The sequence below is a fragment of the Aquarana catesbeiana genome, linkage group LG03, assembly GCF_042186555.1.
Source record: "Aquarana catesbeiana isolate 2022-GZ linkage group LG03, ASM4218655v1, whole genome shotgun sequence".
NCBI classification, from domain to species: Eukaryota; Metazoa; Chordata; class Amphibia; order Anura; family Ranidae; genus Aquarana; species Aquarana catesbeiana.
Window position 1 is genome coordinate 471,557,603 of NC_133326.1, and position 17,606 is coordinate 471,575,208.

Genomic DNA, 17,606 nt, shown 5'->3' on the forward strand with positions numbered 1-17,606 from the left:
ATGCAACTTTCTAAATGTTTCATATAATGAATAAATTAATGTATTAATTATAATGAAAGTATAAGCCAATTTAGTTACATGTTTTGTATATGCTTACATATTTTTTATTTTGGAGAAGAAAATTTGTTTGTTAGTAATAGTCAAAGCTAGTGAAAACCAGATATTAATGAAAAGGGGTAATTTAAAGGTTATTGTAAAGGTTGCATTGTTACATTGTTAGTAAAGTTGAATAAAGACACCAGTCCATCCAGTTCAACCTGAGTGAGTGTGGGTGCGTGTCTACAATTTTCCCTATCCCTGTACATTGTGTCTCATTAAGATGCTCATCTATTATATTATTATTTATTTAACGTACCCATATAGCGCCAATTTACACAGCACTCCACACATACATTGCACACTCATATTGGCCCCTACCCTCAAGGAACCCACAATCCAAGTTCCCCAACTCACATTCATATACTAGGGCCAATTTTGGACAGAAGCCAATTAACCTACCAGCATGTCTTTGGAGATTATTGTAAGCTGGATTCTACCATAGTGCAAACACTTCACAAATGGTTTAATCACACATTTATAGTTAGTTACTTTTCATAAGGCTTGGTTCACACTTGTGTGAGTGGGTCCCCCTGAGGGTCAGCATCTGTTCACGCAGCCACAACTACCCATACAGAAAAGTGCAGGAGATGCGTGCGAGTGCCATTAATTCTAATGGCACCACATGCACTGGAAATTGCAGCAGCCACTTCCTGCACTGGGGACAGCACTGCAATTGCAGTTTCCATGAAGGCTGTGGTTCACTTGTGCGGGTGGTTCCCCCTGCAGGTCCATACCTGTCCCTGCAGCCACAACTACCTACACAGAAAAATGCAGGAGATACGTGCACATGTCATTAATCCTAATGGCACCCACATGCACTGGAAATCGCAGCAGCTGCTTCCCCTACTGGGAACTATGCTGCACTTGCAGTTTCTGCACATGCTGTGATTCAAAAAATGGAGCAGGGACCTTTTCCCTGCTTTTTCAGGAGGCACAGCAGCCCATTCAAATGAATGGCCTGCTGTGCCCAATGTAAAACATGACTTGTAGAACCACACAAGTATGAACCAGGTCTAACTGCTGTTAATTCCTGCAATGAGAGCTAATAAGTTAAAAATAACAGCTTGATGTAATAATAATGAACATTTTCACAAATCACACGTGCATCACAACTTAGCAAGGTCAATGTTTAATGTCAGTTTGTTAAGTGAAATTGACTGGAATTGCTGTAAGCTAAACTTCCAATTCTTTTAGTTAAATGTCTTCAGGTAACTTTTAACTTAGGAGAGGATGTAATGCCATGATTAATTGGTAATTGTCATTAAATGTCTTAAAGTTACAATATTAATAATGTTTTGTTCCACTCATAACATACAGTTATACAATCATATATCATATAATAAACAATTACATTTTGATTTTGACCGATAAAGAAAATGTCCCCTTTAAAAAGACATGAACATCAATACTTATAAAATATTTTTTAAATTCACAGTATTGCTCCATTTGTATTTTAAGCTTTTCTTAGACTGTGTTCATAGCATGGAATATTAAATACTCAATATGTCATGTGTTTCTGCATAAAACAAATGTATACATACATTTAAATGATTCAAAAGTAATTGTTTAAAAAGTATTTCCTTAATGCTGCAATTTTCCAGTTTGGCCTCAGAGCGCCGCTGTTTAATCAAGAAATGTACAGAACTGGAGAGCTACTAGTGTTTTTCATGCTGCAGGTCTGCAAGAAAGAACTCAGCCATTTTCTGGATCCATTTTAGGCAAAACACAAAGCCTTTTCTGGTATTAGCTTGAACAGAGGACTATACTACCTAATTTTTTCACTGGAATATATTTTCCAAAAGGACTTTGGAGAAGATTTAATGCTGAAAATGCCTGAATTGAAAGAACATCTGCAGATAAACAAAGGAATCAGATGGCAAGTAATATTTCCATTCTTATTTCCCTGGCTGTGTAATTCAGTCACTGGTCAGATTCAATATTCCATTGTAGAAGAACTGAGAAAAGACTTTGTTATAGCAAATATTGCAAATGACCTTAGATTAGACACTAACAATCTCTCATCAAGAAAACTGCAGATTGTGTCTCATATTTCAGAGAAATATTTTTATGTGAACATAGGTAATGGTAATCTATATGTAAGGGACAGGATAGACAGAGAGACACTGTGTAGGAAAGTAGCTACCTGCTCCTTAAAATTGAATGCAATGGTTGAGAATCCCTTCTATTTTTTCAATATTAATATAGAAATTCAGGATATAAATGATAATGCTCCAGTTTTTTTTCATGACACAATTACTGTAGAAATTGTTGAGTTTACATTACCGGGAGCCAGATTTGCTTTACAAAGTGCAGAAGATCCAGATATTGGTATTAATTCCATACAGACATACAAGCTCAGTGATAATCAATATTTTACTCTGACTGAGACAAACAGAGATGATGGGAGTACATTTCCAGAGCTTTTATTAGAGAAAGCTTTAGATAGAGAGACACAAAGTAATCATGAATTAATTCTAACAGCATTGGATGGAGGAAATCCTATTAGATCTGGTACAGCCCTAATCAGAGTAATTATTGCTGATGCCAATGACAATGTTCCTATATTTACACAAAATGTGTATAAAGTCAGTGTCAATGAAAATGCTTCTATTAACTCAACTGTAATTATAGTGGAGGCCACAGACAAGGATGAAGGTGTCAATGCAGAGATCACATACTCATTTAGTAAAAGCTCAGAAAACATTCATTATACCGGTATGTTTAGCATTAGCTCAACAAATGGAGAAATTAAAACAAGCAAAAAATTTGACTTTGAGGAGGTTATCGATTATGAACTGTCTGTACAAGCCAAAGATGGAGGAGGCCTGGTTGCCCATGCTAAGGTATTAGTAGAAGTTGTAGATGACAACGATAATGATCCTGAGATAATAATTACTTCATTATCATCATCAATTCCTGAAGATTCTGAACCTGGTACAGTGGTTGCTGTAATCAGTGTTCACGATCAAGATTCTGGGGAAAATGGGGAAATTGATTGTCAGATTACAGAGAATGTACAATTTGAGTTAATTCTGTCAACTAACAGATTCTATAAGATAGTCACTTCAAAATCTATGGATAGAGAAAAAATATCTAGCTACAACATAACGATTGTTGCTACTGACAGAGGATCTCCTCCACGTTCCACCAGGAGAATTATCAAGTTGGAGATATCAGATACTAACGACAATCCACCATTATTTATGAAATCCATTTATGTTGCTTATGTGTCAGAAAACAATTTACCAGGAGCCTCAATATATAGTGTAAAAGCTTCAGATCCAGATGCTGGAGATAATGCTAAAATAATGTATTCAATTTGTAATACAAATACAGAACATCTCTCAGTATCCACTTATCTGTCCATTAATATAGATAGTGGAGTTATTTATGCACAAAGATCATTTGATTATGAGCAAAACAAAGAGCTTGTATTACAAGTTACTGCTAGAGATAATGGGTCACCATCCCTGACCAGCAATACCACATTGCTTATCCGAATAGTAGATCAAAATGACAATGCACCAAAAATCCTATACCCTTCACCAGAAAATGGTTTAGCTTTGTTTGAAATGGTTCCTTTTACCTCTGAAACTGGGTCTTTAATAACAAAGGTGGTTGCAGTGGATGAAGACTCTGGACATAATGCTTGGCTGTCTTATAATTTCATGCAAGTCTCTGAACCATTTTACTTTATCATTAATGAACATACTGGAGAAATCAGGACATCACGGCTCTTTCAAGGAAAGGATCTATTGGATCACAAAGTTGTGGTGATTGTGAAGGACAATGGAGTCCCCTCTCTCTCAACTACTACCACCTTAAATCTTGTTATTGCAGACAGTTTTCAACAAGTGGTTCCTAAAATTAACAGTTACAATAACGATGGGAATTCTGATTCAAATCTGCAGTTATACTTATTGGTTGCCTTGGCACTTATTTCATTGTTATTTATTGTAACTATTATGGTGTTTATAATTTCAAAGTGCAGAGCTTCGAAATCCCCAACAACCTCTTTTAGTACAAGTTTGTATCCTCCCATGGATCCCAGAGTGCTCTCCATGTATAGTGATGGAACATTATCACTCCCCTACCCATACAACTTCTGTGTGACTTTGGATTCAGCAGACAATGACTTTACTTATGTTCCACCAAATCAAAGTGTCCCTGTGGAAATTTTAATTGACACTGATGATTCAGGACTTGGCAGTGAAAATATAAAAGAACCATTATCTACCAAGAGTATTGAGCAGGTGAGTTTTTTTTTTGATCAGTCTTTATTTAATATTGAATTTTAGCTTTTAAAAATTGATTACTGCTGCCAAATTGTAAAATAATTTATGCATGACATAAAAAATAATCGTAATGCTGACCAGCCTTGAATTTAGTTTAGTTTATCGTTGTATGTGTCGGTTAAAGCAATGCTATATTTATATTGTGCTCACTGCTTTTATTTTGTTTTATTAAACACAAGCTACTTTTCAGGATATTCTACAGTTGAGGCTCAGTTTACAAAGCTAAAATGCCAGGTTAACTATACCTTTTGTGACAGTTATTTTCTGCTGAGTCCAATGAGATTTACAAAAATTACAATCACATGACTCTATTAAAGAGTCTTATGTTTGTGTTAAAGTTTTGTGAATAAACCTATAGCAATTTTGATGCAGAATGAATTGAACATTTTTTTTTTAAAGTGAATAACATTCTAAGAAATGCAGTTCCTAACTTTGACCTCTGAACACCGCTATAAGACCATAAAGAAATGATCACAGCACTGGAGCTCCTCTGGTATTCCCACACATTCTGCAGATCTGGAAGAAAACAACAAGACCATTTTCTGGATTCTCTCTACTCAGAAAAGAGCATAATTCTTTTTTATACTTAAAAACCCTATTTATTTAGGATCTCCTCTTTTATGGATTACAGAAGAATGTCTGAGATTAGATAGCATGCACAGACATACAAGGTATTATATTAATATTTCCTCTTTTATTTTTCTGGCTGTGTCATTCAGTCTTAGGTCAAATACATTATTTCATTGCAGAAGAAATGAGAAAAGATTCTATTATATCAAATATTACAGCTGATATTGAAATAGACATTAAGCAGCTCTTAGCTAGAAATCACACAGAAAGTTTTACAGTGCTAAACAAATATGTAATGTTGGTTCCACCCCTACAGCTTACATCACCTTGACTACAATAGCAGCCCACTAACTGGTCTTCTGCTCATAAAAGTAGTTCATTACATAAAATTCAGCTTGTATTTATTTTAAACATTTCACTATCTTTAGAACTCTATACCATTCAATATACTGGTTTCTAGTTTTGTGTGCAATTAAATCCAAAATGATAACCTTTCTGCTTGTCATGTGCTACCATAAAGCTAAAATTCATAACTATCCTGGCAACTACCTCCCACTCTATGCTACATAATTTCTACCTTGCTTCATCTCTAACATTAATGCTGTTCTGTATTTTTTTGTATATCATGGCTGCACGTACATTTGTAAAAATAGAAGACTTATTTTAGAATTTACCTTTTTCTCATTTGCCTTTTTGCCTGAAACACAAGCCTAGAGTTAAGAGACAGTAACTTACTGCTTGGCCATTATTCTTAGTAGGCCTTACTACTAATCTTTCAACTTAATTATGGGGCAATATTTGTAGTGGTAGTGTATAAGTAAACACTACTGAACAGTAAGTAGTATTTGTATCTATATTTGTTTCTTTATTTATCATTTTAATGGAAATTTTAAATTTTGTTTCTATGTCCCAGACATATACTTTAGGTTTTCAACCTAAAAGGCAAATGCGAAGAAAAAAATAGCTTCACCATGTTAGTAGGTATCAAGTAATGTGTGAGTTTGCATTATTGCTGAAATGTTTTCATACTTTTCAACCTGTTCATAAAATACAACATTAAATATTCATTATAGAATTAGTAATATGTATATATATAGAATAGAATACGTAATATGTAATATACATTATACAGTACTATACATACAGTATATTAAAATGATTCATAAACTGTTTAAAAGTAATGATTTCTCGGGTGTTTCAATTCCAAGTTTAGCTTCAATTATCTGGTATGTTTTTTGTAAATAAATGTCTTCTACTTGGAATATAATGATCAAATAATACACATTTAGGTTTTAAACATGAAATACTTATAAAATATTTATAGATTTTCAATAGTTTTATTTTCTTCACATTTAAAGAAACTGTTTTATCATTTACAATGTGCTTGTAACATACAAAATTTGACTCAGAGTGCCACTGTTTGACCAAGAAATGTACAGAACTGGAGATCCACTAGTGTTTTCCACAATGTTACACATTGCAGGTCTGCCTTGTAACTAAAATACAGTATATTTCTGGCATTTGCTTTAGCAGAGAAATATTGTACAAATTTACTTTACTTCACTGGACAATATTTACCCAAAAGGATTTTGAAGAAGATTTAAATGCTAAAAAGCCTGTGTTGAAAGAATGTTTACAAACAAGGGAATAAAATGGCAAACAATGTTATACTTTCTATCTTCCTGGCTATCAGCCCCTATTCAAATCCCTTTTCCTTGTAGAAGAAATGTGAAAAGACTATGTTGTAACAAATATTGCAAAAGATATAAGACTACAAATTAAGAAATGTAGAAAACTGCAAATTGTGTCCCATGTTTTAGAGAAATATTTGTATGTGTGTCTAGGTAATGGAAATCTCTATGTGAAGGACATGATAGACAGAGAGACACTGTATGGGGCAGCTAATACCAGCTTCTTAAATGTATTAAAATTTTTATTCTATTAATATAAACATTTAGGGTATATAAGAATGATTTTGTGTGTTTTAACCTTTACCGTAGAAACTACTAATTGTATGTTACCAGCAGCCTGATTTGTTTAATGAAATGCAAAAGATCCAGATACTGCTATCAATTCCATACAGACATACATTGTACAAGCTCAGAAATAATTAATATTTTTCACTTATTTTTACAGATGGCAGTATATTTCCATTTAGAGAAGACTGTTATAACAGAGTTACATAGCTTTAGATAAAGACACAGAATATTAATGAATAAATTCTAACAGAATAGGGTGGATGATATCCTGTTAAGTCTAGGTAGTCTTAATTAAAGTAATTATTATTAATTCTAATGACTGTCCCTGATTTTGCACAATCGTGTAAGTCAGTATCAATGAAAATGCTCTTGATAACACGTTTGTAATTATAGTAGAAGCAACAGACCAAGACCAATGCACAAATCCCATTTATTTAGTAAAACATCAGAAAGCATTCATCATACAGGTACAGGTATACAACACATAGGGATTTGGGTTTTGGGTTTTGAGAAGGTACAAAATTATAAACGATCTGTACAAGGAAAAAATGGCAGAGGCCCTGGCGCCCATGCCAGAATACTAATAGAAGTGATAAATCACAACTATAGCGTTCCTGAGATAATCATTACATCATTATCTTCTTCTTTTTCTGAGGATTTTGAACCTGTGATTGCTGTAATAAGGGTCCATGATCTAGATTTGGGGGAAGTGTGGAAGTTGACAGATAAGGTACCTTTTGAGGTAATTCTGTCATTGAACAGATTCTTTAGAATAGTTACCACACAAACTGTAGATGGAAAAAAATTATAGTCATAACAAAACTATTTTGTATGCTGACAGAGAATCTCCTCCACTTTCTACAAGAAGAACCATCAGATCAGAGATATCTGATACTAAAGACAATCCACCAGTGTTTATGAAATCTATGTATTTAGCTTATATGTCAGAAAACAACTTACTAGGAGTCTCAGTATACAGACTAAAAACTTTAGTTAAAATAGAAAATGAGAGACGGCGCCAATTTAAAAAAAATTATTTATTTCTACTGCATCACCAAAAATTAGTAAAAACAAATAAAACATAACATAATAAAAAAGGCCGCAAATTGACATGAAGTCACCCAAATAAACATGAATATATATTGTATTATAACAACAAGTGAACAATAAACTTAGTGTCAACAAAGTCCTGCAAAATTATAAATTATGGATAAAAACAATAATAAACAATAAGATGATTCAAATCTTCAAATCTAGACTTTCTCCAACACCATGCCTCCTAAAGTGCAGTGTGCTTTAAATCTTGAAGAAACAAAAGTGCTTCACCCAAAGTGACATATAAATGTGCTCACCAGATATCATTCATGATTGGATTGAAGTCTGATTAACTCTGGAAACAGCTGATTGGAGTTGCATGTGGCTTGTAAGATTCTAGCCAAAGGAGGAAAGATTCCCTTCTGTGGCCTATCTATGATATCTGGTGAGCACATTTGTATGTCACTTCGGGTGAAGCACTTTTGTTTCTTCAAAATTTCTTCACTTGTTGTTATAATACAATATATATTCACGTTTATTTGGGTGACTTTATGTTTATTTGCGCCCTTTTTATTACGGAAAAACTTTCATCAGAACAGATTCTATAAGATAATCACCACGAAAACTGTAGATAGAGAAAACATTTCTAGCTATAATATAACTGTTGTAGCTACTGACAGAGGATCTCCCTCACTCTCCAGAAGAAGGACCATCAGATTAGAGATATCAGATACTAATGACAATCCACCAGCATTTATAAAATCCACATATGTAGCTTATGTATCAGAAAATAACTTACCAGGAGCCTCAATTTACAGTGTAAAAGCTTTAGTTCCTGATGCCAGTGACAATGCTAAAATAATGTATCCAGTTTTCAGTACAAACATAGAAGACCTCCAGGCCAGTACCCCCTATTTCTCTATTATTATAGAGACTGGATTTCTCTATGCCTTTTGAGGTAGTTCTGTCATCTAACAAATTCCAGAAGATAGCTACCACAAAAATGATGGGTTCTCTACCCATAATTTTTCACTACAGCATGAATATTGTAGCTATTGACAGAACATCTCCACTTTCCAGTAGAAGAACCGTCAGACTGAAAATATCAGATACTAATGACAATCCACTGGTATTTATGAAATCCACTTATTTTTGCACATGTGGCAGAAAACAACTTACCAGGAGCCTTAATATATAGTGTAAAAGCTTCAGAGCCTGATGTGACTGACCATGCTAAATAAGTTATTACATTTTTACTACAATTACAAAACATCCCCCAGTGTCCACCTATCTGCCCTTTAATATACAGACTGGGGTCCACAATTCTCATAGATCATTTAAATGTGAGGGGAAAAAAAGAGTTTTTACTACAAGTAACTGTTAGAGACAATGGGTCACCATTGCTTAAACAAATAGTAGATCAAAATGACAATGCACCAAAAAGTCTATATCCTTGACCATAAAATGACTTATATATGGTCCCTTTTTCTTCTGAACCTGTTTCTTTAACCACTTCAGCCCCCAAAGGATTTACCCCCTTCCTGACCAGGCCATTTTTTGCAAAACGGCACTGCGTCGCTTTTACTGACAATTGCCCGGGCGTGCGACGATTGCACCCAAACAAAATTGACGTCCTTTTTTTCCACAAATAGAGCTTTCTTTTGATGGTATTTGATCACCTCTGCATTTTTTATTGTTTGCACTATAAACAAAAAAAGAGCGACAATTTTGAAAAAAAAGCAATATGTTTTACTTTTTGCTATAATAAATATCCCCAAAAATATAAAAAACAAATTTCTTCCTCAGTTTAGGCCGATAAGTATTTTTTGACATATTTTTGGTTAAAAAAAATCGCAATAAGCGTATATTGATTGGTTTACGCAAAAGTTACATCTACAAAATAGGGGATAGATTTATGGCATTTTTATTATTCTTTTTTTTAATGGTAATGGCAGTGATCTGAGATTTTTGTCATGACTGCGACATTGCGGCGGACAGATCAGACACTTTTGACACTATTTTGCGACCAATGACATTTATTCAGTGATCAGGACTATAAAAATGCAGTAATTACTGTGTAAATGTCACTGGCAGGGAAGGGGTTAAAAACTAGGGGGCAATTAAGTGGTTAAATGTGTTCCCTCAGTGTGTTGTAACTGTAGGGGGATGGGCTCTCTAGAACATGCAAGAGATCACTGCTCCCGATCACTGGGAGTAGTAGATCTCTGTCACGTTGCTTGGCAGAACAGGGAAATGCCTTGTTTACATCTCCCGGTTGAGAGCAAGCCAATATGAAAATCCTGAGATTCTCCTCTCAACAGGACAAAATACATGATTTCAGCTCATTGATGAGGCACTGGTGAAAGGTATTATTGATTAGCCTCACTATAACATGTAAAGGTTCTGAACCCTAGTATTCCTGTTTTCTATATTTTGTCAAAAGTTCAAGACAGTAACTGATCCTATTGGGAGACCCAAAGTTTCAAGTAAAGATAGTTTGAGTAAAAAAACTCAAAGAAATTGTGAATATGCTTACTCATAATTGATACATTTTTCAAGTTCCCATTCCCTCCAGGTACAGGGTTTTGCTATGGGCACTAAGTGTACACCAGCATAAGCAATTCTGTATCTGGGGAATTTGGCAAGTTGAATTTTTCAGTTGACAAATTGGCAGGGTATCTGTTCTGGGTACTCACCATTCATAGACATATTCATAATTTGAGAGGTGAAAAAGAATCAAAGGATTTCATTCAGAGCCTCAGTGCTAATTATCCTGTATTTGGAATTTGAAATTATGCAGCAAGGATGATTATGGAAAAACTATATAAATCTGATTGATAATGGATTGGCTGCAAGTAACATCCATCCAAAATCATTGATTAACCACTTGCCGCCCGCCATATAGAAAAAAGATGTTGGCAAAGTGGTTGCGATATCCTGACCGGACGTCATATGATGTAGTGGAGATCGTTGTTGCGGCGTGTCAGTCCGGCACACTGCAACTCCGATCTAGGTAAAGAGTCTCTGACGGAGACTCTTTACCATGTGATCAGCCATGTCCAATCATGGCTGATCATGATGTAAACAGGAAGAGCCATTTATCGGCTTTTCCTCACTCGCATCTGACAGACGCCAGTAGAGGAAAGCCATTTGGCTGCTCCTCTGACAGGGGGGTCTGTGCTGATTGTTTATCAGCACAGCACCCCCTCGGATGCCCACCCAGGACCACCAGGGATGACACCAGGACCACCAGGGATGGCCACCACTGATGACCACCTGGTATGGCATCCCTGGTGACCATGGGTGACAATGTTTGCCCACACATGATGCCAATGTGTGCCTACCAGCAATACCTGCCAGTGCCTCCTAATCAGTGATGCCAATCAGTGCCATCTATCAGTGTCAATTAGTGCCGCTTATCAGTGTCCATCAGTGCCACCTATCAGTGCCCATCAGTGCTGCCTATCAGTGCCACCCATAAGTACACATCAGTGCCGCCTTTTAGTGCCCATCTGTGCTGCCTATGAGTGGCCATCTGTGCCATCTATGAGTGCCCATCTGTGCCGCCTATGAGTGCCCATCAGTGCCACCTATCAGTGCCCATCAGTGTCACCTATCAGTGCTCATCATCAGTGCCACCTCATTGATGCCACCTCATCCATGCTTATCAGTGCCCAGTGAAGAGAAAACTTACTTATTTACAAAATTTTATAACGAAAACAAAGAAAAACTTTTTTTTTAAATTGTTTTTTTATTTGTTTAGCAAAAAATAAAAACCGCAGAGGTGATCAAATACTACCAAAAGAAAGCTCTATTTGTGGGAAGAAAATGATAAAAATTTAGTTTGGGTACAGCATAGCATGACTACGCAATTGTCATTTAAACAGCGACAGCGCTGAAAGCTGAAAATTAGCTTGGGCGGGAAGGGGGGAAAGTGCCCTGTATTGAAGTGGTTAAAGAAATGCAATTCAATCAATTGAAAATAACCTGTGTGCTTGCAGGAACTGTTTTAGCAATGAGGAATTTGAATTGGAGGCTTTGAAACTTAAGAGCATTTTAAGCAACTGAAAGTGTATAAGGTAGAGCAAAGGAGAGTCTTTGGGTGAAATTACTTTTTAATTTAAAATTATGAACAAAAGGAAAATCCAGAAACTTCATGCACATAAATCAACTTAGGGAAATAGTCAATAAGCATTGGCATTTTTTTTTACAAAGGGTCTTCACGGAGCTACAGGTATGTGGGTAAGTATCCAAAGATTGCATATAAACAAACCACTTCTTTAAAGGACTTCTTTAAAGCTTCTATAAAGGATTGGCAACAAGCAGAAGAACACATGCACTGCAAATGTGGTGATTGTGAATCTTGTCCCTTTTTTTTACATGAGAGTAGTACTATCAAATTGAGTCTGAGTCAATTGAAGAATGGTTCTGGGTTGGAGTACTCTAGGAGTCTTTTATGTTTTGTGATGTGATTGGTAGTGTTATGTAATTAGGCCATCATGCTTTAAATGATCTCATGGTATGTGTGGAAGTGATGTAGTATAAGCAGAAGTTCAGCTTTGGCAGAAGTTATGTATGGAGTTGTGGGTGCAGTGAAAAATGTCACTGCATGGTTTCACACCATCACAAATATGTTTTGAGAAGAAGGCATTACCCTGATGTTGTTATAAAAATATGGCATGTTTTGTTTTGTTAAAATTAGCTATGAAGTGTATGTCTTTGCATCTCCTGATGTAGCACTCGTAGACTGTTGCTATTCATATTACGGACATTGCCATATGAGCTATACAGACTGGCATTACACACAGTGTGGATCATGCTATTATTAAAGGAGGATATTGTTATGCATGCTTGATCACCATTCACATGCTGGATTTGCATGAGACTCACCATACTCACCAGGCTATACTTTTGAGCTTGCTCTTTCTTGTTACCCATGGCTGATGATGTTGGGACTGCTATCCGGTGATTAAACTGTCTCTAGCAGACAAGTCCCATCTTGCTGTGCAGATTTGCATGTATTTGATTCTATATACAGTATACATCACTGCAACTTTTGGTGTTGGTACTGCACTATATATTCCTGCTTGTCATTGGTGGGTATGTTTTGCTTGCTTATGCTGAACTATATCCAACTAAGAAGGGTGCATGTTTAAAAAGATTTTTCTACTAGATCTGTGCATCTTTTAACCATGCTACAGGCAGACATCCATAGAGGAAAGGGGGGAGGGGCTGCAATATAGGACATTTTATACTGGTCAAATGGAGCTACTATATCTTCTTGTGTCTACTGGAGACACACAATCTGTACAGATATATATTTTCAGACACCATATAATCTTACATCAGAAGGACATATGCAACAGTGTTGCATTCTATGTCAAAATGGGCATTGTGTGTATTAATTTGCAAAAAATTTAATAGCACATTATTGTATGTCTTTTGGATCTAGACTGAATAAGCACTGTACATAAGACATTGTTATTTTTGGCAACATATATTCAGCAATGAGGACAACAACTGCACACAATACATAGATATCCATATAAACTGAATATCCTTTAGGACTGAATGATTCTAATTTAGGCTTGAGTTACTAATATGTTTTGCTCTGTGAAGAATAAAGCATTTGTCGTATTGTAAATGCAGCCCTGCCTTGTTCATATACATTATGCTTTTAATAGCTTTTTGTAGGTTCTGTTGAGGTCATACAAGGAGAGTTTAAGTAACTTTTTCTTTTTTCTTTTTTGGGGGGGGGGGGGGGGTCAGCTTGTGAAAGGTTAGTATCTCTGTTACATTTTTATTGATAACTACTTTCCCTCTGGTTGAAATCTCCAAGACTGTGCTCAGCAGGAAAAGAAAGGGAGTGAAATCTCTGCAGGCCAAATAGCAATAAAGATCATTATTGTTTATTGTAAAAGTATGTTATGCTTAAGTTGTGTTATATTCAAATATATTTGTTGGCTTACATAAACGATTGTATCTGTATTAGGGAGAAAAAATAGAACTATTGTAGTCCTGACTATAATAAATAAAGTCAGTATACATTTTTCAGGATAAATAAAGCCTATGTTATGAGTATCTGTGGATGCACAATTTTTTTATCTTGTTTCTTTTGTCGCTTTATCTATTTTCTTTGGATTGACTCTTGCAGGCAGGATTTTCCACCTTTTGTTTTATATCCTTATATAATAACTTAACAACAAATATTGCAACCATTTTGTAAGTAACCTATCACAAATTAAAACATGGATGCACTCACTGTTCCCTGTCTGGGTCCCGATGGCCATCGGGATGCCCAGAGTCCCAATATATTGTTGTGTTCTATAAAGTTGTACAGTTTTAAGTCTACAAGTATTCGTTCTGGGTCTCCCATGCCGCCATCTTATATGCCTTTTATACCCTGCACATTGATGATCATTTTAATGTTGGTAATGTTATATGTGCCCATATACTGTATACTATGTCTTACCTGCCTGTTGCCTTATGGATCTAAATAGTGTGACCCTCTTGGTTTTTGTCATTTGATAAATACTGTGTTTTTCCCTTTTGTTTACCTGGCTGTAAACTGCAAATTTTTGGAAAATAAAGGAATTACAAAAAAAAAAAAAAAAATCATGGATGCCAGTTCAATACAGGCTCAGTATATAGGGTATACAGTGGATATAGAAAATAACTCCCCCCCCCTATTAAAATAATTACATTTTGTTGCTTTGCGGCCTGAAATGAAGACAGACACAAATTGTGTTTTATCCAGCTGTATTTATTGCAACTTATAACATCTAAGTGAAAGACTTTAACATTAACATGTCAGAATAACTGCATAATTCAGTTTCAAAATATTGTTTTAAAAAAGATAATATATACGGCAAAATATATGAATCTATCGTATGTTGGCCATGGTGAAATACCTAAATTATAATTGTGACAGAAAAAAAAATATTAAATGGTGCTGCGCTAATCCTGGACACCCTTATTAAAAGCCTTAGGGTGATAGTAAGTGATTAAAGGTGGTAAAACAGCAAAGAAGTGTTGGCAACAGCCATACAAAATCGCACTCATAAATAAACATTAGCAGTGCTAAAAACAAATAGATGTGAAAAATAAAATCACTAAAAATTCACTCATCATAAATAGTGCCATTAAATAAATCATTATTCCATAACTGTAATCATGTGCAAAAAACAATGGTGTCAACAATCATCACATCATAACACGGAGTCTGTGTGACTCAAATTAAGTAGCAAGCAAAATAGCACATAAAGTGACAAGGTGCAAGGTGAAGGGAATGAAAAAATAAATAAATGTAAACCAGTGCAATGTTCAGGGATTGTCCGGAACTATGGCAAGCAATATTAATAAATAATGTGACTTGGATAGTTTGGCATGCACCAGATGTGACAGTAAAAAAAGTCATTTTTAAATAATAGTGGTAGCGTCCTGGCATGCAACAGTCGCTCCGTGGTGCTTGACGTAAATCACACGGTGCTCAACTTCGTGTAAGAACACTCATGTAAAAGATGGCCCCTTACCTTGAGGCAATAGGGCAAGCGCATCTAACCAGAGGTCTTTACAAGGGTCCTCCTTGAAGTAATGGAGCAAGCACATATGACCAAGAATCTTTTAGGGGGGTCCTCCTAGGTTGCAGAGACCTATCCTCGAAGTCCTAGTTTCAGGGGGTGGTTCCCTCGGTAATACAGGGGGATAAAAAAACACGGGGAGCCCCAATAGTGTAATACTATTTAAACCAGTAGCTTTATTAGGTAAAACAAGGGTACTCACATAAAAACAAACAATAATGTTCCTATCTCCGACGAGCGGCGAGCTCGTATCACTATCACAGCATGTAGAGCCTGTCTCGTCCTTACGCGTGACGTCACACCACACGTGACTTCATCAGAGGATAAGTACAGGCTAGGATCTTGTCTTTAAATAGTCTTATAATGGGCGCTAATGAGCGGCCATTTTCCCGGAGTCCTATGGTTAACATTACGGCGGCCATTTTCCTGGGGATCGTACGGCGCGGCCATGTTTGGGTGTACTATGCGCCTGCCCATCCTATATACCAGCTGATCTAAGCGGCCAATTAGGTGGGACATGCCTTCCCTCATCTCCCGCACTGTCAGCAAGGAAGGGCAAAGTGACTGGTGCTCGATCCATCTCTGTCAGGAGGAGTTTTACGTGACAGATGTATGGACAGGGAGGTAACAGACTGCAGGGACATCAGTAGTGTAATAAAAAGATCGAAGGGGACTGCTAAAACTAGTTTCTCAAAAACATAAAAACCTACTAAAAACAGGCATTGTTCGCCATTATAAACGGGGAAGATTATAAATCATTTAAAAAAGGTGTATAACCCATACCTAAATAAACAACGAACAATAGAAGGGACAGGCGCTCAACGCTGTCATAGGTAAAATATAACACAAGGTCATATGGTAAATATCAGTCACATGAATTTGCACATTTTACAACCATAAAAGATAAATAGATAAAAACATCAATCATAAATCGAATATAATAAATCAATTTAAAACAATAAGAGCAATAAGAAATGGGCTGATAGGGCAAAAACGTACTGATAAATAAACCCCAAAAAATATGGGACTGCACTAAGATACAGGAGAGGGGGGCTCAGTTGATACGGAAATCCTAACATAATATCCGAATATGCCCTGACTGAGAAATTTAAAATCACATGAGAATAGTAGTGCTAATACGAGGTGGTAGATTTAGAAATCGCTAAGGAAGCAATTGAGGTCGAATTCGATATTTAGGCCACGAGGCGAGAACGTATCGAGAGTAAAAATCCATTTGGATTCGAGTTTACTCAGAGTTCTCACCTTGTGGCCCCCCCGCCAATGTTTGATATAAGGCGTTATACCCCAGAACTTCAGGTGGGTGGGATCCCTATTATGGTGCATCAGAAAATGTTTAGAAACGCTGTGTTTATCATAGCCGTTTATGATGTTTTTAACATGTTCTTTGATGCGGACCCTCAGAGGTCTTTTGGTACGGCCAACGTATTGGAGACCACAACTACATTCGAGGGCGTATACCGCTCCTTCGGTGTTGCAACAAATAAAATCCTTTACCTTGTAGGTATCCCCTGTGCTCGTGGAGGTAAAATTGAATACCTTTTCATTTGGGCGTTTAGTCCTTAGACACGCAAAACATCTTTTACACGGAAAAAAACCGTTACCGGTAAAAAATGAAAAAGGTTTCTTTGGTGGGTCAACCACATTTTTAACTACTAGATCTCTGATTGTGGGTGCCCTTTTGTACACAAATTTTGGATATTTCGAGAGAATCTCGTACAGCTGTCTATCTGCCAGTAGGATATGCCAGTGGCGTTTAATGATCCTTTCAATTCTTTTATGTTGCACATTGAAGTCTAAAACTAACGGTATTCCTTCCAATGGGTTACTTTGTATCTCCTTATCTTTAATTAGTTCTTTCCGATCCATACTTGCAATTTCGATAATTTTAGAATTAATGAATTGGCGATCGTAACCTTTTGAGATAAACCTCTCTCCCATCTTTTCAGCTTGTTCAAAAAACGTCTCAATCTTCGTACAATTTCTTTTGATCCGCATTAATTGGCCCTTTGGGATATTAAAAATCCAGT

General features: G+C 36.1%; 1 protein-coding gene across 3 annotated transcripts in view; it reads left to right on the forward strand.

Annotated features, from left to right (window-relative positions):
• LOC141132486 (protocadherin gamma-A4-like) overlaps window positions 1–17,606 on the forward strand; it is a 489,967-nt gene that overhangs the window by 35,486 nt on the left and 436,875 nt on the right. The window contains exons 2-3 of one of the 3 annotated variants that reach the window (XM_073620934.1): window positions 1,701–4,352; window positions 4,794–5,766. The exons of 1 other annotated variant lie outside the window; for it this stretch is intronic. In XM_073620934.1, the coding sequence (XP_073477035.1) occupies window positions 1,920–4,352; window positions 4,794–4,796 (2,436 nt within the window). In that variant the 5' untranslated portion in view covers window positions 1,701–1,919 and the 3' untranslated portion in view covers window positions 4,797–5,766. Of the gene's footprint in view, window positions 1–1,700; window positions 4,353–4,793; window positions 5,767–17,606 lie in introns of those variants that run through there. One more of the 3 variants, XM_073620913.1, reaches the window with a different exon arrangement.